The 22,051-nt window shown below is 41.0% G+C and overlaps 1 protein-coding gene across 1 annotated transcript in view; it reads right to left on the bottom strand.

The window, feature by feature from the left end:
* Positions 1-475: 475 nt before the first annotated feature.
* LOC137793784 (collagen alpha-1(XXIV) chain) overlaps positions 476-22,051 on the bottom strand; it is a 66,388-nt gene continuing 44,812 nt past the window's right edge. Inside the window, exons 31-60 of the mRNA XM_068590140.1 lie at positions 20,875-20,919; positions 18,568-18,621; positions 17,869-17,922; positions 17,671-17,724; positions 17,321-17,374; positions 16,633-16,686; positions 16,305-16,412; positions 15,580-15,633; positions 15,116-15,223; positions 13,842-13,895; positions 12,943-12,996; positions 12,747-12,803; positions 12,014-12,067; positions 11,182-11,235; positions 10,848-10,901; positions 10,576-10,629; positions 9,890-9,997; positions 7,911-8,018; positions 7,418-7,525; positions 5,840-5,893; positions 5,635-5,697; positions 5,304-5,357; positions 5,079-5,114; positions 4,434-4,469; positions 4,160-4,186; positions 3,247-3,312; positions 2,915-3,083; positions 2,668-2,777; positions 2,057-2,293; positions 476-1,916 (exon numbers count right to left, since the gene is read on the bottom strand). Coding sequence (XP_068446241.1) covers positions 1,770-1,916; positions 2,057-2,293; positions 2,668-2,777; positions 2,915-3,083; positions 3,247-3,312; positions 4,160-4,186; positions 4,434-4,469; positions 5,079-5,114; positions 5,304-5,357; positions 5,635-5,697; positions 5,840-5,893; positions 7,418-7,525; positions 7,911-8,018; positions 9,890-9,997; positions 10,576-10,629; positions 10,848-10,901; positions 11,182-11,235; positions 12,014-12,067; positions 12,747-12,803; positions 12,943-12,996; positions 13,842-13,895; positions 15,116-15,223; positions 15,580-15,633; positions 16,305-16,412; positions 16,633-16,686; positions 17,321-17,374; positions 17,671-17,724; positions 17,869-17,922; positions 18,568-18,621; positions 20,875-20,919 — 2,289 coding nt within the window. The 3' untranslated portion in view covers positions 476-1,769. The remainder of the gene's footprint in view (positions 1,917-2,056; positions 2,294-2,667; positions 2,778-2,914; positions 3,084-3,246; positions 3,313-4,159; positions 4,187-4,433; positions 4,470-5,078; positions 5,115-5,303; positions 5,358-5,634; positions 5,698-5,839; positions 5,894-7,417; positions 7,526-7,910; positions 8,019-9,889; positions 9,998-10,575; positions 10,630-10,847; positions 10,902-11,181; positions 11,236-12,013; positions 12,068-12,746; positions 12,804-12,942; positions 12,997-13,841; positions 13,896-15,115; positions 15,224-15,579; positions 15,634-16,304; positions 16,413-16,632; positions 16,687-17,320; positions 17,375-17,670; positions 17,725-17,868; positions 17,923-18,567; positions 18,622-20,874; positions 20,920-22,051) is intronic.

Below are 22,051 nucleotides of genomic sequence, written 5' to 3'. Positions count from 1 at the left end.
AGGTGCTATTGGTAAATAATCACACAGATCGTATAAAATGCAGAGCTTTTGTTTGTCTGTAATTAAAAAGTGGGATTCTGTGCCCAGCTGCAGATTTGTGTAACTCTAAGTGTAGATAGTCTATGATCGATACAATAATTGAGGTGTTTATTTGCAAGTCTGGATCACTTGTTCACACAGTCATTAAATGTTTACACAACTTAAGCAGTCGGGTTAATGTCCTTTGCTGTTGGCCATCTTTGATGTGTTAATGAGGAAGGGACTCTTTCACGATCCCCTTCAAGATTAATCCAGCAGGTATCAAAGTGCTTCTCTACCTTCATGCCACCACACATCTAAAATAGATGAGGAAACATGATGTATATGTGATCATACAGACATTAAAAAGTAATTGTATGCCAACAGATTGTATGACTTTGACATTGTTTTACTGTCTTTGAAAAAGTACAAACCATTTGTGGATAAAATGCTCCATTTATTTGTTTGTCATCATATTATTATTATTTACACATTTGAATCCACATTTATCCTGCACATACTTATATAATTACACTTTGTTCAAGGTAACATAACTTAAGAATATGACTGTTTTCTGTGTATTCTGACTCTGGCCTCGTGTAGCTGCCAGTTCACCTAATCACCACTGAATTAACTCAAATAACAGTATGATAAACATACAGTCACAGGGATGAACACACAGACACACCTTTTAACATAAATACTTCTTTAGACTGAGCTGTGGTTGACCAAATAGTTCTCTGAGAGTATAACTTACTGTGTTTCAGTAATGTGAACAACAAAAACAAAAAGGATATAAATAAACATACAGTATGCTGTCAATATATACACAGGAAAGGTAACAACTCACTGATGACTCATTCTATGCTGCAGCACCAATGATAGGTTTCCCCTGAAGAACCTACCACTTAGAAGGAAAAGCTACAAAAATATGTAGTGTATCAAAAAATGGTTCATAAATTAGAAATGACCAAATCAACATAAGTACTTGGACAACAAAACAGCTCTTGATGTAACCGGTACATACAACAAAAAGGCAAAAAAAAAAAAAAGACTAACTTGACATGAGCAACTATTCTAGAAAGCAAATGAGCAGGTAGAGGTAGAGCACCATCTGTCAAGATGTACCGGTCCGACTGGGCAGGACCAAAGACAAAAATATCATGAAAACAACGTAAAATAAATCCTTTGATTGAATTGAAATATGTAAAGCAGTCACACATCATCCGCATGCTATTGCACTCATAAAAAAAAAACGTTTAGTTAGACAGTGCTCCTATGGAGAGGCCTGGCACGCTCCTTCGAGTTAGGCCTCTGCTTAGGATAGTCTGGGTGTGTTTGTGGAAGAGGGGGGAGAAGGAGGCGTGAGTTTTGGGGGTTTGGATAGGCTGCTACTTAGTGACATCCTACCCTGTGATCAGGGAGTAATATGGGTCCATATACAGCCGACCTAAGCACCGTTTGACTAACAATTATGAACAAAACAAAACTTTATACAATTTTTGATAAATATTGGTATACACTCTTATCCCTTGGCCTTCTTGGCCCGGATTTTCCATCAAGATTGAGTTCTTCCATGCAAGTCTGCCTTCGATTGGACATGGGGCAGTTGCTGCTCCGACAGGTCCCATTACCGGTATCCAACAAATGCAACAATCTCTTTGGTAGGCAGCCATGTTTTTTGTTTTTTTTGTAACAGCCTTGTATTTTAGTAGTTCATGTAAATAGGTTACAGGACGGTGATGTTGGTGTCAGAGGAAGCAGACCGGACTGATTTCTATATGGAGCTCACTATTGGACTGTGATGTGGGAAACTCCTGGATGTCTACAATAGGGAGCTGACGACTGTCCTGAGTATGGAAGAAGAAACGTGACTGGTGCCAGCTGCCATCTTGGACCTAAAAGAGAAAAAGAGAAGAAAAAAAAAAAAGAAGAAAAAGTGATTCATGTTCCAAATTGATATGACATATGTTTCATGAATATTCCAGACTATGCTTAAAAAGATATCGCTGAACCAGTTCTCTGTCCTGCTCATTACCTTGCACTCGTCTTGTAGCACATGTGGTTCAAGTACTGTGTCTTTCTCAAACATCTGTTTGTTCCAGCCACGAAACCGAAGTGTGGTGTTCTCTTGCGGTACGGATCCGGTGGTTCTGAAGCTGTCTGTGGTGCCGTGTGGAGGATCATTTAGGCAGTGGAGTGTGATGCTGTGACTGGCCTCAGTACTCAGTAAATGGAGAAACTTCATTTGGACTTTCCCGACATCAAACACCATCTGTGGGAGGGAGCGGAGTCAGTAGCGTGATGACTTTGCCATTACAAAACGATAAAGACTCACAATTCAAATGTTTAAAAAGTGTGTGATAGAGCCTCCTACAGGGACAATACAGAGGATTGTCACAGTTAAAGTTTTAAGTGAGTGCTCTATTGTTGTGGGAGACAATGTGAACAAGTTCATGGAATCTGCTGGCATGGATGGAGACATGAATGACAGATGACAAACTTGTGTCCAAGATCTTAAACATAACATAACCACTGTTTCTATGTATTCATATTCAAATGTTAATAGCAAAAACAACAAAGAGTCGTTGTTTTAACTAGCATCTTCAAATATTTTCATCTTTTTACCACTTTAAGAGGCCATTTTACCTTATTAGAGGCCACTGGGTGTAAACAGGTCTGCCCTCCTGCGGTAAAGTTGCAGAAGACCTTGAAAGCATCAGAAGTGCAGCCCAAGTTTGGATCAATCCAGAACCAACCTGAAAGTCCCCAATACCAAGGCAGGACAGGGACAGAGGGAAAGGAAGGGCAAGTATTTTATAAAGGCCCATCCAAACATCATCATGTGCCTTTTGATCCTGCATCTATTCAGTATCAGTCTCGATACGACTCTCACCATCTCTGAGCCTGTGATGACAGTCAAGCAGATCTTTACAGACACGAGCCGGGTTCTCCCTTGTGCCCAGAGGCTTTTTGATGCTCTCAATTACACTGCTTAGGTAACGTAGAGTCTTAAGTATCTCCGTGTTCTGATCTGGCAGGCTCATCTCTGTGTTCTGGAAACTCTGGTGAAGAAGACAGCGCTGTCAAACTCTAAACTGAATTGGGAAGAATGTTGCCCAAGAGTTTAAAACCACTTCCCAACTATCCATTAGACTTTCCATCCGCTTTTCGGTCACCCATGCTACAACCCGCCCATTGACCCCTTTCAGTGGATTAGTGCCTTACCTCTGTCCTGAGGGCAGCGTCAGAATCAGATAGACCATAGACTGCTGAGTCAACATAAATCTGCCTCTGTAGAATCAAAATCAACGTATTCAGTTTCATGAAAACATAACACATTCAGTGCCCTGTTCATTATTTAACTGAAATATTTTAATCCGTAGGCTTTTTTTATTGGTTATAGAAAACATGAATGTTTTAATACACACATGGTTTACAGAGAAATAATAAGAACACACTTTAATACCAGAAAAGCTGTAAAATGAGTCTTGCATCAATAAACTCTGACATTCCTGACTTCAGTAGAGGAAAGGATAACACATTCCACTCGGCACAAACACTACATTTTATCATATAATGTGTGTAAACATAAAAGGGATCTGATATAGTTGCTTTTCTGGGTTCTTAGAAATGTTCAAACAGGAAAAGGTCATTCAGATAGGAGAAAGCTCCACGTTATACACAACTTATGACAGATACTAGATGTGAAGAAGGCTTCTATCACACTGGAAGACAACTCTCTCACCACTGCCAATGCTACTGAACTAAAATGTTCATTTGGATTCAATGGAGCATCTTTAGTTTAACGACTATACGCAAACAAGACATGTTTGGCCATCGTGGCTTTGCTCTGTTGTCGTTTCTTTATTTCTCTGAAAAGCCTAATGAAGCTTGAGCAGTCACAAAGCTTGGGTTTAGGAACAAAGAGTGATGTCGCTGTGTTACTCTCCAGAGAGACTGAGATTACAGGGTTCAGTGAAATGTAAATTATAAATATATATTTGTGTTAGCCAATAGCTGGGCATTTTCTCCTGTGACTTCATGGGCCAAACCTTTCTTTTGCAAGTCTTTTGCACGACACTCAAAACATGACTCCTGCCTTGTAGTTGTATAGCAACATGTGACATGAGGCACTTACTGTTGGACCCGGAGCACCAGGAGGTCCCTGAGGTGGGAGGAAAGTAGAAGACAAAATGAGTCCCATTTTGGACTGACCAAATGTATTTGAGTTTGTTTTTTTTTATTTCATAGTATAAATATAAAATAAACCATTTGAAATATCATATAGCAAAACCACCAGTAATCTCACATTGTCCTGTTTCCTTTTTGTTTCATACATCCAGGCCACAAATGAATATGTGAGTCGATATGTGTACTGTAAGCTGAAATCTGATAGTGATGTCAGCACTTACGCTAGGTCCTGGACTTCCCTCTGGTCCTTGAGGCCCCTGAAAGTGTGAGAAAGAATATCAGTGTTGATCTGGATGAAATCATGCATTCAAAATGTATTCTGTTTGTCCTGTTTGCTCTGGAAATCATAAGAATTTAGCAGCCCATGTAAAAAAAAGGGGTTTCAGGTAGTTCATGTCCATGTGTGTGAGAGTATATGCACACATTCTACACATCATCAGTATTTGAGAAAAGGCTTGTATGAAGTGTGCACAGTCAGTGTGGTCGTGTTATAATGAATACGCAGACTGCACTGCGGTCTGCCATGCTAATATTTTGACAAGGCATTTCCTTAACAGTGTTTACACAAGAGGGTCTGAGAATACTGGAAGGCCCCACGGCGAGAGACTGAAATCAGCTACTTTGACGATGACGCAGCCCCACCGATCTGCTCTCACTTAAGGACCGGCCATATAAACACAGCCTTCGTCATCGTCAGTCGGTACTTTTTACACTCACAAACTTGCTTTGAGGTGGCACCATAATCACTGGCCCAGCAATGCTTATTCAGTCAGGAATTTCAGTAAACATGTAATCATACGTAATATAAATCAGTATCACATAATCAGTCTTTTCAGTGTTGGTTACTGGTTTGAATCAGATCGTACCATTTCACCGCTGCTCCCCTTCAGACCCCTTGGCCCCTGTGGAAAAGATGTACAGTATTGTTTTCCCCACTCTGTATTCTATATGAACTTGAATTAGCAAAACACAGTGAATATACAATACCAGTTAATGTACTGTTTTTTTTTATTTTTAAAAAAAGGTAATTGTCTTTTGATTTCCTTGTAATACAACTCGCATTGCACACAAACTCAAACACAGAAACCTACGGGTTTTCCCATCGGGCCAATCGTTCCTTCAGGGCCGACAGGTCCAGTGAATCCCTGAAACAAACAGCAGGGTTGAGGATTAAAACAATAAGTCTGACTGAATGTACACATTCTCACGAGTGAAAAAAAAGTGTGTCAAGAGTGTCATAAGTGATTACAACAGAAAGTGTGTGTTCTCTACAGAGGAGTTGAAGAGATCTGTATGAATATTTCAGAATATTGTATTATTTTGAATATTATTCCACGACTGGAATAATACGTTTGAATCCCTGCTGTGAAGAAGTACTTGGTGTGCTTTACTGTTTTTTTTTTCTTCTTCTGTTAAACTCACCAGAGTGCCCATTGGGCCTTTCGGGCCAGGGAAGCCTCTCAATCCCAAATCACCATTCGGCCCCTTGAAAGGGAAAAGAGGTTTGGGTACTCTGTGTGTCATTGTACGGGAACAATCTGATGCTTGCTTATTTCCTTCCTTCTGTTCTATTTTATCATCTTTCACACTCTAAATCTTGGTTGACTAATGTCTCTTAGTCTCTTACCATTGGCCCTGGGAAGCCCTGTAAACCAACCATCCCCAGATCTCCAGCTTGCCCCTGAAAGCACAAAAATAAAGTCACATCATAGCAACAGAGGAGCTTTGCATTTCACTCACTTGCCATTTAGTCTGCATTTGACAAACACATCATTATCATATTTTTTACATTTATTTGTTTATTTTACAGGGACAATGCACACTGATCAACAGTACAACTGTAAGTGAGCCAGAGTTAGCGAGAAGGCTAATTTTCATATGCTGTCCCTGTCCAATTTTTTTTATGGCAGCCTGAAAAACAAACACAAAACAAATTCACAAAACTAAGTCAAGATGGATATATAAAACACTAGAATATACAGGCAGGACAACCAGTACATTAATGCTTGCACATCTGATGGGCAACAAGCCATATCATGAGTATGATGCGTGTCTGTGCATGTGGTGTGCACGTGTGTAAGTGATTGTGTCATTCATACCCTTTTATAAGTGTTTTTTTTTTTTTTTAAATGTCCTTGTCCGTTTCAAAGGAAGACAAGGACACACACAGGGCTTTATGTCTGGATCTGCAGTGGCCCCGGCCCCTATACACACACCCTCCTCGAAAGTCTGGGGTTTGGTGTCTGGACCCTATTCTGTGTCTAAGCACTGTCTGTTGTCTAGAGTGGCAGACACACTATGTTTGTACAGCCAGTCGTCCACATCCTCTCTAGACAGCTCCACTTTCGGGCCAGTGACTTTGACCGAGAAACTCTATTGACTGAAAAGTGCAAAGGGATCTGACCCAAGGGCCCGAGTCTGCTCTCTGTTTCACGAGCATCAATGGAGAGAAGTAGTGGAGGGAGAGGAGAGCGAGGGATTGAATGTTGTTTCTTTTTTCTTCTCTTTGAGGAGTTACATAAGTAAAGTGGAGCACCTTATTGTCAGGTCTCTGGAGGGCGAGGAGCTTACATAACTTGGCCTGAACAGGCGGAATGTTTCCATTCCTGGCCTTGCCCAGATAATTTGTTACTCCACTCTGGGTGGAAAAGTGTCAGGCACACAGATTGTCTTCCTAACCCCCTGAAGCTATATTTAGAGAGGTATTAAATAATGTATATAAGCTTATAAAACCCTAAGGGGGGTATCAATTTAAAATGAGCAACGGGGTAACCTAAACTTTCTAAAGTCAAGAAAATATTTCATCTGTGAAAGACACATTTGTGACCAATAAAGAAAAAAATGATAAATTTGAGTTCCAAAGAAACATCAGGTGTAGAATAGAAGAAAAGAATAGAAGATGTTTCACATGAAATATTTACCTCAAAAGGAGGAAGTTCAGTCACATCTAGTTATATATACCTTGCTATGCAAACATGTTGGAATAACTAGTTTTTGTGCAAATAGCTTACTTTTACTTTTACTTATTTACAAGTTTAGTTATTACTGTATATGTTAATGCTCCTGGCAGATCTGAACCTAAACATGAGCCAATATCCCTAAAAATTAACATGCCACAATATCGAATACACTATTATTGCTACGGAAATGAACTTATCCTACTTTAGGATAGATTTTCTTTTCTTTAAAGCCACCATATACTCACTGGTTGTCCTTTGGGTCCCAGGTCACCTTCCCTGCCCTGGTCCCCTGTCACTCCCTCTCTGCCTTTGGTTCCTGAGGCTCCCCTGTCCCCGGGCAGTCCCAGGTCGCCCTGATCCAACAAATCAAATATATTTTGCACATTTTGCACACTGTTTACATTTGATTTAATGTAATGTCCTTAATACTCCACAGTTAGTTGTATTCCATTGTGTGTGTGTGTGTGTGTATATATATATATGTATGTATATATATATATATATATATATATATATATATATATATATATATATATATATATATATATATATATATATATGTAAATGTATTTTGTGTGTTAAGTTTATTTAGTTTATTCCATTTGGTGTCTGTAAAGTGTGTTTGGCGCTGCTACTATGACAACAAATTTCCCCTTGGGGATTAAAAGAGAACATATGCATCTATCTATCTATCTTTAATTTATAATGAATTATTTCAATATTTATTATCATTTTCACCTTCTGACCAGGCGGTCCTCTTTCACCAGATGGTCCAGGAAGTCCAATCTCTCCCCTGGGACCCGGACGTCCAACAGATCCCTCCTGTCCCACCGAGCTTCTTTGACCCTGAAAGAAATTTGGCCAATGTCAAATCAAAGGAATAGAGTTTTGTCTTACGATGATAAATAAATAATTCTTATTATTTTTAGAACCTGCGTCGTTTACATCCATGTCTACAGCAAGCATTCCTCTTTTTCCCAGCCTTTGCTGGAACAGCAATAAAATAGCATGAAACCATGGACAGTTTGTGTGAGCGTCCTTCATAAGATACGCGCAAAACCCAAACCCGCTCATCAAAGTCTTTCTCCATAGCGAACAAATCCCTCAACATGGTACCTGAAGGATTCATTGGAGGTTGAAGACGCATAATGGTGCTTAACAAAAAAACACAAATTGATGGACAATTCTTGCATTTCAAGTTCGCAGTTGACACTCATACTTCTAATGTCGGAGCGTCCTTAAATGCACCAACAAGGAAACGCTTTAAACAGTCAATGGTTAGGGTAAACATAGGCCAAAAAACAGCTGTCGAAGCTGTAATGAAAACCAATTCATTTCTTCAATCATGTTTCAATTTCAATGTTCATTTCAATATATACAAACACATTTCTGAATTCTTTTTTTTTCTCACAGCTGCCACAGTAAAGTCTGCTGACCTCTCCTGGTTATATTTCTTGGCAGTTCTCTGAGCCTACCCATAAAACTGACTGCATGTCACTGAGTTGCTCTCACACACCACAAATCACAGCGGTTAGCTGCTCCATGAGCCGTGCGGTGAGGCCGAAGGAGCGAGTGATATTTGAAGTGAGCGGGTCGTCGCCTTACACATGGCTTCTGTTCCTGGATCTCTGTGCGGATAAATCCGGAACCAGATGTTCTGGGTGAACTCCCAACCTGCAGGTGCTATGAAGCTATCTATATATAAATACACATGGATTAAATCGCCATCAATGCAAAATCAAAAATAGGGACCGTTGAATAACGTTTTACATATTTGTTTTGACTTACTGATTTTACAGTTCAGGAATTCTTACACCTCCATATATATATGTATATATATAAGCCGTAAGTGTTTTCGAGAGTTGTTGATACAGATTAGTTACCCTCAGAGTTTTCTTATGTTATCGTATGCGTATGTGCATCCTTCTCATTTTAAATGGCTGACCCAAAAGCTGGAGCCTCCAGCAAAAACACCTGTCTAGTTCCTGAGTCGCTAGTGAAACGTTGTCAGTTGAATTTCCTCTCCTGCCAACAGAGGAGATCTCCTGCTGAGACTACTGAAGCAGACTGGCTTAGAGAACCTGCTATTTTTAAAACTGGTCACTCATAAGAAAAGCTCTCTGTGAATAAAACATATATTTCAAATGTACAGTATTTTGTGTGATTTAAGGGCGGTATAGTGATGGGGCTCACTCTACCATAGCATGTCAGTTAAGGTGAAAAACTACAGTAACCAAAATTAGGCTTATTACACATTTAAACAACGGCATTATATAAATGAACGCCAGACAGAGAAACTGTGTCTTTCTAACTCTTGGCTGAAAAGGCCACTCATGCTAGCTACTGCAAAACTTAGGCATACAGTACGCTCTGTAATATAATCAACATATGTAAGGAATCACAAAGAATCCCCCTTTTTCCATTTTCTAGCAGCATTTTCTATAATGCTAATTGCCCATAAGCAGTCTGAAGGGCCATGAACAAGATATTGTGAGGACTTTAACACACACTGTGTGTTAAAAACCAGATGAAAAAAAAGAGGTTGCAGCTATAAAACAGGATGTGCTTGTAAGATATTACCTTGAATAAATGTGGTAAATGGACGAGTATCCATTAATTTACTCATAACTTTTTTTTTAAATCCCAGTTTACTTTGGAATAAGTCTAAATGTGTACGCCATTGAAATGACATTCAATTATGTGCCGTTATTGATTACCTGGCGTCCACGTTTTCCTGGAAATCCTGATAAGCCGGTAAGTCCTGGAGGACCATCCATTCCTGGGTAGCCCCTCAGTCCCACGAGTCCAGGTGCACCAAATGGCCCCTGGAAAATGTCCAGAACAATCTCAGAGGGGCATTTACAGACAACTCATGAGCCCCATATCACCACATCTACCAGACCAGGTTTCTACAATCAAACTCTACCTCTAAATTTCGAAATAAAGAGATACATTCTTGAAAAATCCTTTTTTTCTAGCACCTAATTATGTAAACATTGAACTATTTAGACACTTGAAACTGACACTTATGCAATACTGTGGCCACTGATATTTTCTTGCAAACACTTGATCCATTATATTATCTAACAATGGAAAGCAGCACAGCATTTTTTAAGTCACATGATCTAATTGCCTTCTCTCTTATATTTTAAATGGAGTAGTGTTAACCAACTGGTAAACAAGCGATACTTTGATAACACCGACACAACGGTACTCAGCTGTTTCCCTCTACCCAAATGTATCCTCATCACACAGCCAATGACGGTGGAAAGTGCTCTTAATGAAGTACTTTCCTCTGCTGTCCCACATATAGTATGGTACATATGTGACATATAGTGAAATTGTGATGCCACTGCTGTCTCTCTCTGAGCCATGCATTTTGTTGAGGTGACGTCATACTCACTTCAATGCCAGGAGCTCCACTTAGCCCTCTTGCTCCCTTTTTTCCTCTCGTGCCCTGGATGAACGCACACATGAAGAATAAAATAAAACATACTACATATATACATACATACATACATAATCAGCATTCACCTAAACAAAGACTATGTACAACATGAGTCTTATGGAGGACCCAAGATCGGGCTTTGTTTATCTCGCTCAATATCTTTGCTTGATAAATGAGAGAAATGTTGTTCATAGATTTTCCTTCCATCGGCATTTGCATTGACTCACCACAGCGCCGATGTCTCCTTTTGGGCCTGATTCTCCAGGGATGCCTGGTGATCCCTAAACCAGACAAAGACAAACACACGCACACACACACACACACACACACACACACACACACACACACACAAATAATACTACTAAGGTGTTGTAGGAATCCATACTATGTTCAGTTGCTCTGACAAAACATTATTGTGGTTGGCAAATTTGGCAAATTACACTTTATCTTCACTGCTGTACAAACCACTGGCATGGTGATTTGAACGCATGTACTCAAAACATTTAAAATTTCCATTGTGCTTCACTCTAACTACAGTGCTACACATATTCACTGACTTACCGGTGGGCCTTGCGGTCCAACAGCTCCACGAAATCCAATGGTACCAACATGGCCCTGAAACACAGATGAATATAAAATGATAAGTTTTCTCTCTGATTCTCTGTCATTCTCGCTTTCTTTTCCTAAAGGAAGAACATCTTGCCCGCAACAATGTGTCATCTCATGAGCACCATGAAAAAGGATGATTGGGACAAACTGCGTCCTTGGGAGTTTCCTTAATAATTCATTGTTGGAAGAAAAACGTATTTACGCTTAAAGAGTTACTGTTTCACTGTTATATTCAGACTTTTCATCCTACTCTCTCTGTTTAAATCATACACACAGGCTTGGCGTGTCTCCTGATAGCAATGAGACTGTTTCTGTCTGAAAGAACGTGCAATTCCATTATTATCATGCCGAGGTCAATCTAAAGACGTCATAAGGGAATAAAGCAATGAAGACGTCATGGTGGCCTTTGGCTTTTGCTGTAGTTACAGATTACTCTGTTCAAATTTAAAGTAACCCACATACCGACTTGCACTGTGAGTGTGTGCATGTTTATTTTCATTAGAGCAAATAATCCTGAAGCTGAGAGGCATGAAAAACACCACATTTTTGCAGGATTATTGCTGGGAATGTGATAATCCTCTCCAAACATGTGTGGTCTGCCCTTACGGTACCTGAGCAGAGCAGCAATTGTTGGAGCCAAGAGTATGAACAACAATCAAGTGGACACACACAGACACACACGCACACACACACACACACACACACACACACACACACACACACACACACACACACAGCGGGGACTGTCTGATATGTCTGATGTTGATTTAACGGTTTCGTCTACCTGATATCCTTCATCCCCTGGCTCTCCGCGTTCTCCTCGTTCTCCTAAGCGCCCCTGTGTAGACACAGATGCAAACACATGAACACACGTACTGTCCTGTACAGTCATGCCTTCATTTATACACACACACAAAGCCTCGATTGAGCCGGAGAGCTACTTCAAGACAGAGTCACTTGTCGGGCCAACGCACATGAAACACATTGTATAGATGTGATCTGTAAGTCTGGATCTTTACTGGAGTCAAATGGAACGGCGTAATTTCACCTCGAACCTTGCTTTCAGCCAATCTTGGTTGGGGATGCAACGAGACACAGGCTACCATTGTGTTGGTCACGCTACAGTATGTGCTGTAATACTGTGCCAACTTGATAATCGAATACTACTGATGTGGTAGGTCGACATCTCGACCCCTGGAGACTTTCACTGACTCGATTGTTAATGCTATGTAGGCCTGTCTCGCTGGTGACGTCCTATGCTGTGAAATGTGTCTCAAAGTGTCACGATAGTCATGACACTGTAACACTGTGCTGTCCCGAGCTGCTGAGACTCATTGATGCGCCTTGATCCTCTTGATATTAGTGAAGGACTGATTCTGGCCCTCGCTGACACACTTGCGCTTGACAAAGACGCAAATGTTTTGTATGAAAAGTGTCAATGGGATATTTAAATGGCTTGAACTAAACAGAGTGTGTTAGAGATCAGAAAGGAGAGTTTAAAGGAAAGCAAAACCTACTGGTTCACCTAAGGGCCCTGGGAGTCCTGGGGTCTTATTGTCCTCGCCTGGATAACCCTGGAATGCAGCAACAAACACACAATTACACATGCAGACATAAGATGTTGCAGACAGTACACTGAAGTAAATTTCACCTAACACCCCCAAAACACTGAAATAATTACATTTCAAACACCAGTTGAGGGTATCATATTACCTTTTCCCCTTTAGGCCCTGGTGGTCCAATGGGCCCAGGCTTGCCAGAGTGACCCTACAAAGAAGAAAACTGATTATTGTAGCAAACAAAGCCACCACACTTTGACTGGCTACAGCATGTTTTCTTGGAGAAACATGAGATAGGCTGTCGGCGTATTCATCAAAGGTGTTTGATATAAGAAAGCCTCTTTGTAGAGATGCTGTTACATTCTACATTCTCACTTCAGGATTTGTGTTTTGGTACAAACTCAAAAATCACTCAGCAACCTGAGTCAAGTGTGACAATGTCTAAGAGCCTGTATAAATTGCCATAATGAACTTGAGGACCCTGTTCAAATTACGCAACCTTAACCCATTGACGTTGGCATTGTGGAAAAATTAGCTTGATTCTACCATGTTCGATTCCACCTCTTGTTATTACTCTTGTGGTTATTTGTGGAGGTTCCCCCCTTGTATTTTGTGTTTATTGGATAATTCACAATAAAGCTAAATGTGAAATAGAAGAATGATAAGGGTGATGTGTCTTCAGTAGATGGGATTAAGGCACGAGGCTCCCGTGGGAGGTGGGAAAGCTTCATTGAAAACATGTTGAGTTAAGATCTATATTATCAGCATGTATGAAGTTCCTTTGAAGCAGGGTTACTTTTTATGAGATAATCCTTAAAAAGCTACTTTTTACTTGTTGCAGATTGTTGGGGATTCCGGAGTTTTGACAAAAGGTCATCTAAACTTTGCAATCCTCCTTTGCACGAAAGGTCCCCAATGTATGTAAGCAGAGTGGGATGTGCGTGCCGAAGCTCAGACCAGTCAGGGATTAAACTAGCCAGTAAAATCTGTACTGTAATGCATGTGTACATTGGCAAATGGATCTCGTAAAACCACAAATTGGAGAAAACTTACTGTATATCCTGCCAGCCCTGGTTGCCCTTGTATCCCCATGACTCCAGGTCGACCCTGGAAGCAATGCAGGAAATGCACACAAAATAAGACAGTGAATCTTTTCTCGCGCTGTTGTTTTTGCTTATTTTTGCTCTGCTGGTCCAGCTCAGTATAACCATGGCTTGGCCTCAAACACAAATGCGGGACTGAATCTTGTGCCTGGATCTGTGCTTTGATGGGGATATAAATCTCTTCTCCACAGCAATCACAACAAGTCTGAGTGGTTCTACTGGGAAGAGAGCTGCCTTTCCCCTGTAAAGAAAACAAGAAGAAGATGCCTTCCTCTTGATTTCTTCCTGCTCTATCTCCAGCTTGGAACAAAGAAGGGCATTGCATACTTTTCTCTTACATTTAGCTCCTTTTATGTGGATGTCCAATCAGTGTTCATGGTAAATATAGTCAATCTAATTAATACATTCCGCAGCTTGAGATGCTCTAGCTAGCCAGATGAAATGATGATGCTCAAACACAGAACACCCTTGTTCTCTTCGCTTGTATTGCAATTTGCGAAAACGGTCAGCGGGGCCCTCCAGAACCTAAACAGCGACTGATTGTTGTAAAAGTAGCGAAGCTCATTTTAAGAAAAGCAGAGCTGTGTGTGTGCAGTGTGTAGTGTGTATGTGTGTAGGTGCCTAGGGAGTGTGCGGTAGAGTGAGGGAAAGAGTGACATGAATGGAGTGTGATCGGAGAAGAGGAAAGTTGAGGTTTTCGCAGTAAATATATCAAGTGTATGTGTGATAGAGTTTGTCTTTTGTACACAAATAAATGCAAAAAAGCTCTTCACGACCAGCAGAAGTTTCCTATGTCTTGTTCCCCCGGCTGCTGAGTGGAGTGACGAGACACATAGAGGCGACGTTGAACACGAGCTTGCACTCAATGTGTCTTGGAACATGCGGGCACCGACTGCATGGCTCAGCTTTCTTTATGCGTAGTGTAGTATACACGGAGGAATGTGTCGCTAATGACCGGCTTAGATGCATCACATTACTTGTAAAAGTACCTGCATGTCACTGCAGTCCTGTTTGATGCTGGTGTGGTCCTTTCTATCCACTAACAACACACACTGTCAGCCCATAACATGTAAACTACACGTTTCTTTGCATAATCTTGTTCTCTACAGTGTTACACCAGCACTGCCAGTGGGACTTCACCATGGCTCATCTTTGTCCAAAAGTTTCAGTCCGACTCTGAGACAGGATTAAGTGAGAGGAAATACAGGAAGTGTGGGAACTCACTGGGGTGCCTCGCGTTCCTCTGGCACCTTTCAGCCCCAGCTCGCCTGGCTGGCCGATGTCTCCTCGCCCGCCGATCTCACCAACAAGCCCCGGAGGACCTCTCTCTCCCTGGAAAGACACCGATTGTCAATGGGGCATGAAAAACAGCAACGTGCCAATGTGGAGGAAACCCTTTGAAGTTGAATGAAGCATTCATCCTGTCGCATTGTACTTCAGCAAGAAAATAAAGCCATACTGGCGCTGAGGGATATTTGTCTTGAATGCTGGTTGCAGTTAGTTCTCAGAACTCCAGTCGAACACTTTGCATTTGAACCAAATGATGGGTCAGGCAGCTGAAAGGGATGTTCTAGTTCTCTGCAACCACCTGAACGCCAAAGGAGCTTGGACTAAGTCCTCTTAGTTCCTGCTGTATCCTACTGAGAAACATAATGTAGGACACAAGTGGTGGTGAACGACGTCCTTACCTTCTTTCCGTGCCGTCCTCTGTTCCCTAGTGGGCCTAGTTTTCCTTCTGGCCCCTGTAGGAGACACATAAATTAAGCTAATTGCTTGTACCCTACCATGCCATTCGAAACATTTACCAGCTTTATCGGCTCACATGTTTGTTCTTACAGTTCCCTCACAGAGCTTTCTATGTGTGCCCTGAATCTGTCTTCCTTCCTGACACTTGTGACCTTCCTGCCCCTAAACACCTAAATCAGATAAATCTGGATCTCATTACAGACAAGCACTGAGACTGAGAGGACTTTGACTGGCATGTGTCATGAAGTGATTAACATCCACAATCCATGACATTGTGACTTTTGCGGAGTAAAGAGGCTTTGTAAAAGAGAAGGCTGACCCCTGCTGGGACATGAGAGCATTGTTTGCTTCAGAGCACTTCAGTAATCTGCTCAGTCAGTTGCAGGAATTTAAAATACTAAGGGTGTGATTTACTTTTGCCCTGTCTCATCAGCTGTATGCTTATGATCCATCAATCTCTTATTGGCTCTCACATAAATGACCATGATTAAAACAAAACAGAGGGAACCAGCGAGTATTCAAGTCTCGTTTGTACTTTAGCTGGATGCTAAGTGTGTCTTTTCTGAGTCAATCAGAAAGTCAGTACAGGCAACAATTTCTATGACAAAAATAGGTGTTTTATTGAAATTGTTGTATCTGGCAGTTTGTAAACATCAAATAAACTTACCCGAAAGCCCTGTTTTCCAGGCCCTCCGGGTAGTCCTAGGGGCCCAGGGTCTCCTTCTGTTCCTTTGTCCCCAGGCTCTCCGATTGGCCCACGCTCTCCGGGCTCACCCTGGTAGGCACAGAGAAAGAGAGGCCAGCGAAAGCAGAGTGAAATGATCATTTTCACGTTACATGCAGAGACAGGTCAAGAGGTCAGACAACCTGTGGTGCTCAGAAGATTTTTTTTTTAAAAGAGACTTTTTTGGAATTTCTTTCTTTCTTCCTTTTGCTCCAGGCTTTATTTTTTCCCAAGAAAGGAGTGAAGTTAATTTAACAAAGACTGTCTTTACCTTGGTTCCATCTTTTCCTTGAGTGCCATCTTCACCAGGGGGACCAGGAAGACCCTACAACAACAACAACAACAACAACAACAACAACAACGACAACAACATCAGAACTGTGACATTGTTATTGTCTCTGTGATGGAAGATAAAATGTGCAAATGATGCACAATTAAAGACACTGAAGCCCCAGAGCTTCACAGCAGCACAAAGATCCTTAATTACTAAAGATGGGTCAAATGCAGAGAATAATTCACCAACTGTGGGATTAATAAAGGATTCTTAAAAAAAAATAAAAATAGGAATCTACATCTCCCCGTGCGCCCCACCTGTAATACCTCTGCATCCACTAGAGGGTCGCGCCCCACAGTTTGAGAACCACTGGGCTACACAAATAGCCAATCAGAAAAACGTATCTTTTGTATTTGTTGTATCTGGGTAAGATGTAATGACAGAAAGACTGGAGCTGTATCACATCCACAAACATGATAAAGTAGGTTGACTCTAATTATGTGGACAGAATAGTAAGATGAGACTCAGGCACTGCTGTATATATATAGTCCATTGTTCTGCTTTCTTCGGGCCGGCGGGATTAGACGTCGTCGTCAAAAAGAGGGGAGAAGTAAATATACGACCGGGTTTGATTTACCCAAACACAAGGAAGGAAGGGATTAGTGGGATGTTTGCAGTTACTCACACTCGTTCCCTCCTGTCCCAGCTCCCCTTCAGCTCCTGGAGGCCCAAGCTCACCCTGCAGCGACACAAAACAAACCGAGGGGCTGTCTGGAGGTCAAACACACACTCCTACGTGCACGCACACTCCCAGACTCCAACCAACCACTGATACTTGAAACTGGGGCCATGCTAGACTTGACAATGAGCTGTTGTTTCACCCAAGGTTACGGTTATGTCACATTCACTGAGCAAGGTCACATATTTCCACATTGCTGGAGGGGGGGAAGGGACAGAAGCCCCACATGACAAATGTGTTCTAAGATGCAGAGGTGGGAGGAGTGGTTGCGAAAAACATGACGGGGTCGTACTGACTTTTGACCCCGGCTCTCCGATGGCACCCAGTTCCCCCTCAGCACCAGGCCCACCCTGAAAAGAAGAAAAACAAACGGGAATGAGTCATGTTTGATTTGTAATCGACACATGGGAATGTCAACTATAAAAAATGTAATTGAAAAAAAAAAAATGTAATAATGAATTGAATTATGTGAATTAATTCTTAATGAAAAGTACTTCGGGTCCTTGCTCTCCATCAGGTCCAGCTTCTCCGGAAGGTCCTTTGGGTCCCTGCAAGAAAATGAACCATCATAAAATGCCTTAAGCAGCTTAAGCAGTTAAATTATACAATCATCGCATTATTGGACTTGCTAGATACAGTCAATAGGGTAATAAAACACCAGTACAACATAATATACAAGTCCAGCATGTAATGGACAAACAAAAACATGCAGTTGAACGTTTCAGTCTGTAGAGAAAGGAAAGCTGAGAGGGCCCGGAGTTAAATTGAAGAGCAGCCAAAGGCAAGATGAGACCCATAGCATAACATAAACCATGCCTCCGCTGTTATTGGAACGTCCTACCCTAATAAATATTTGTATCAGATTGTTTGACATTCTTTATATTCCTAAGGGGTTGGCCGATTTCCAGGAAAATCAAGTAGTTGAACACTCATCCAAGAAGGGATGCCCAAGGTGTCGTGCTTATAGGTGAGTGGAAAGTAGAGAAAAAAAAGCAATAAACAAAGTCTCAATAACTTATTTTCCCTCTCAAACGGGTCAATTTTGAATTGAAGTAATGCCTTTCTCCTGAAACTTTTGCAAGAATGAAGTGTGTCACAGATTCCAGGCAAGTCAGCTTTCAAACTGTAGCGTTTTGTCTGTAGTTTCCTGAAACAACCACATCAATTGAAGCGCTGGACGACGGCGCACTCACTGGTTCACCGTGGGGTCCCCTCTCCCCGCTGCTGCCTGGAACACCTGGTTTACCCTGGAAACACACACACAGACAAGTATGAAGCTGCAATCATTTGTGTTCATCACGGAAAAGAAGCAAGCGGTTCCTCTTCCCATCGTTATCATAAACCATCAGACGCAACGTCGCCACAAACATGATAACGTAGTCTAATGTTCCAGTGTTGCCTGCAATGCCTCGATACACGACACAGGAAGTCCTTGATGCGATACAAAATGATTGGCTTTCCTGCAGTGTCGGATGTTTTTGTAGCGCAAGCAGTGTGTGACCAAGTGTAGACAAGACACGCTCATTTGAAGCAGTGTTTTAGTCCGGCATCAACAGAGCACGCCGATGCCTGTGAGTGTGACTGACAGCTGGTTGTTCCAAGCAGAGACATATATGCTCTAAATGTCATGAGATAGAAATATATTCAGTAGCATCGACCATTAGCTGAAGAACACATGTGTTTACAAACTCTATCGTAAAAAAAAATTACAACCTATCTCATGACAATAAAGCTCAAAATGCAAGTTTATATGTGTGTATCCATCTTAAATGTCTCAAGCTGTGTGAATATGGTATTTCAACAGTGAGTCTGAGTCAATTGAAAACAAGGCAAAATTTTAAAAAAAATTAAAAAAAGAAATCTTCTCACAGCTCACGTAGCATGTACAGAGCTAGCGAGCGCAATGGTCAAAGGTATTCATTTTAGGGAGACAAAATAAATAATATTTATTATTTATAAATAATAAAATTGCATTATAATACAGTGCTTAGTGACAACAACTACATTCACAATCACTGACAACTGCGTTGACTACAAAATGTCATTCAGCACTAAACCTAATGGCCTTGGACATCACAGATGACACAATCATTTTGTGACACAATCATTTTTAACTATAGAGCACAGAAATTGTGAGGAACAATCCATAATAGATTTCGATGGAGATGTCTTGAGCAAACACAAGATGGCGCTATGAGTCCAGAGGTGGAGAACGTAAACGCCGTTCCCTTCTCTAGATACAGTATGTGTTGGGCAACCTTTGAAGAGGGTTGGATCATTGAACATCGAGCAGCATGCGCTCAGGAGGACAGGTCACAACGAGTCACAGCTATGTCCAGATGGCTAATTTGAGAGCGAGCGCATACACCTGCATGTGTGTATTTGTGTGTCTGCTCAGAGTGATTACAAACAACCCTGAAATGTCAAATGTTAAGCCAACACATGATTACAGAACGTGGGGAGCCGTTCATTTGTCAGTGGAAAAGGCCAAACAAGTGAATCCCATGCAGGGTTAGGCATGCAGGTGAAGAAGCTTTTCTCTGACTGGGAGTCATCGTTGTAAGTCCGACCATAAATGGATGAAACACACGGAAACATACTGTGGATATCATGATCACCATTTGACAATTAGACAAGCCACTTGAATCAGCTTTTGAATCTGTTTTTGATTGCTTTTTGGTTTGTTTGCATGTTTCTACCATCTGTGAGACATCAGTTATTTCATCCTTTCGCAGTTAAAAAGCATATAAAATGAACCATCCACCATTTTCTTCATGTTAAAAATAGAAAAATATAACGAGAGTCTGCTGGCAAAATGGTGCTTCAAACGTGCCAAAAGTCTGTCTGTTATGCGGTACTAGAACAAGACATTATCGTCAATGTGTGTCCTCTGAGTTTGATGAAGAATATAAGTATATATATATATATGTTTGTGGGTGTATAGAAACAGTTTTGCCATTACAGGATTTGTCCACCAGAGAGCACTGACACGTTTATTTTTCGACTGTACAATGTCCTCTGCTCCATACTGCACACATCTTGGTCACAATTATTTCAAAAATACAACCCAAGTCAATGGCTTGTCTAAACTTTAGGCATTGTGTTAAATTCCCACATGAAATATATGAAGAATTTCTCATCATTTCTTGAATTCAGAGGCAGGAAATGCTACTTCAGTTACGTTTCAATGATGTGCTCAACAATAACTTCACACCGGTTGAATGAGGGGGAATATATGCACGTGTGTTTTGATTGTGCTTGGAAAAAAATACATAGTACCTTCTTTTAACTACAACTAACTGACAACTTCCACTTTAGTGACTTTATAGGTCCACACTCTTAAAGCTATAATTACACGCATCGCCGGTCAAAAGAGGATGTGGAAATGTTTTACAAGTAAGTGGTGCCTCCTGTAATCATAGTGATACTTCTTGATAAAGGGAAGAGGGATAATTAAAGCTTTGAAGAAGACAGTCAGCATTCAGTTAAACATTACTTACATTCTTCCCTGGAGGGCCTCTCGCTCCTGGACTGCCAGCCTTGCCCTTCAGAGGAGAAATCATTATTTGAATGATTGCCAAGCAGTTTAAATCAACCCAACTGATTTGAATATATACTGAGAAACATATTGGAAATCTTCCATGTCTGCGGAAGCACCGCTTCAAATAATGTGTTTCCCAGAGATGTGCTCATTAGTTTCTTGGAAATAGAAAATGAAAAGCATAAAACATGATTGAACCTACTGTCATCAGCTCATCCATTTTCCCACAAAATAAACCATTGTACACCATGTTTTGTTTAAAGTGCAATGTTATGAAGCCCTTTAAAGATTCATTTTTTCCCGGGCTTATTATATGATAATTGAGCAATATTGTCTGTCAGGCCAAATAGTTCCTTTGATAATTCCTTGTGAAATATTGACACGACAACCCTTTGTGACACATAGTATTAGCACCACTTTTAAATCAGTAACAACGGTCGTCAATTTCAAATATATTTTTCTGTCACCTATCAATGACCAGCAGCTAAAGAGCATATAGTATGCATGAACATGACATGCCCACATTTGGAGTGGCTGTGCTGATATTCTTGATGTTCAATTGTGGGAAAAGTACTTCAAATCGTTGCATTAAAACGAGGCATTAAAGGCAAATCTAAAGTTGGGTTGCATTTCACTGAACTAGATCTGTTAAAGACAAAGTGTATGTCCGTGCTGCTCGGCAGATAAAGCTCAGGCTTCTTGCCTTAAAGCTAGCAGCAGTATATAATAACTGCATTTGTAAATAACCTGATACAGCAGTGAAAGGACAACGGTTCATTGCAAATAAAAAATGATTAAAGGCTCACCAAGCTTTCACAGAGGCCCGAGGGTTTTACTGGATGTGGTAATGTCTTTTCCATGAGGTGTGTGTGTGCATCTTCAAAAGTGATGTGCATGTTAACCTAAAGGCTTCAGCATGATGCCTTTTTATAATGTGAGTAAATACAAATTAGCCTTCTCATTTCTTCAGAGCCTTGAAGTCTTCATCCGGAAATGTTACGCATACAATTTACAATATCAAAACCATTCAGGAGGTACCTTACAAGTATTTTTAATACTTCCGAGCATACACTTTTCGGCATGTGATTTGATGTGCTCTTTTCCTGTCTTTCTCTAACATAAACTAGACAAAAATA

This window comes from Clinocottus analis, unplaced genomic scaffold (genome assembly GCF_023055335.1).
Source record: "Clinocottus analis isolate CAN_PGR_092001 unplaced genomic scaffold, fCliAna1.0.p SCAF_23, whole genome shotgun sequence".
Taxonomy (NCBI): Eukaryota; Metazoa; Chordata; class Actinopteri; order Perciformes; family Cottidae; genus Clinocottus; species Clinocottus analis.
The sequence above is the reverse complement of the archived record's forward strand: the minus strand, read 5'-3'. Positions and strand labels throughout refer to the sequence as shown.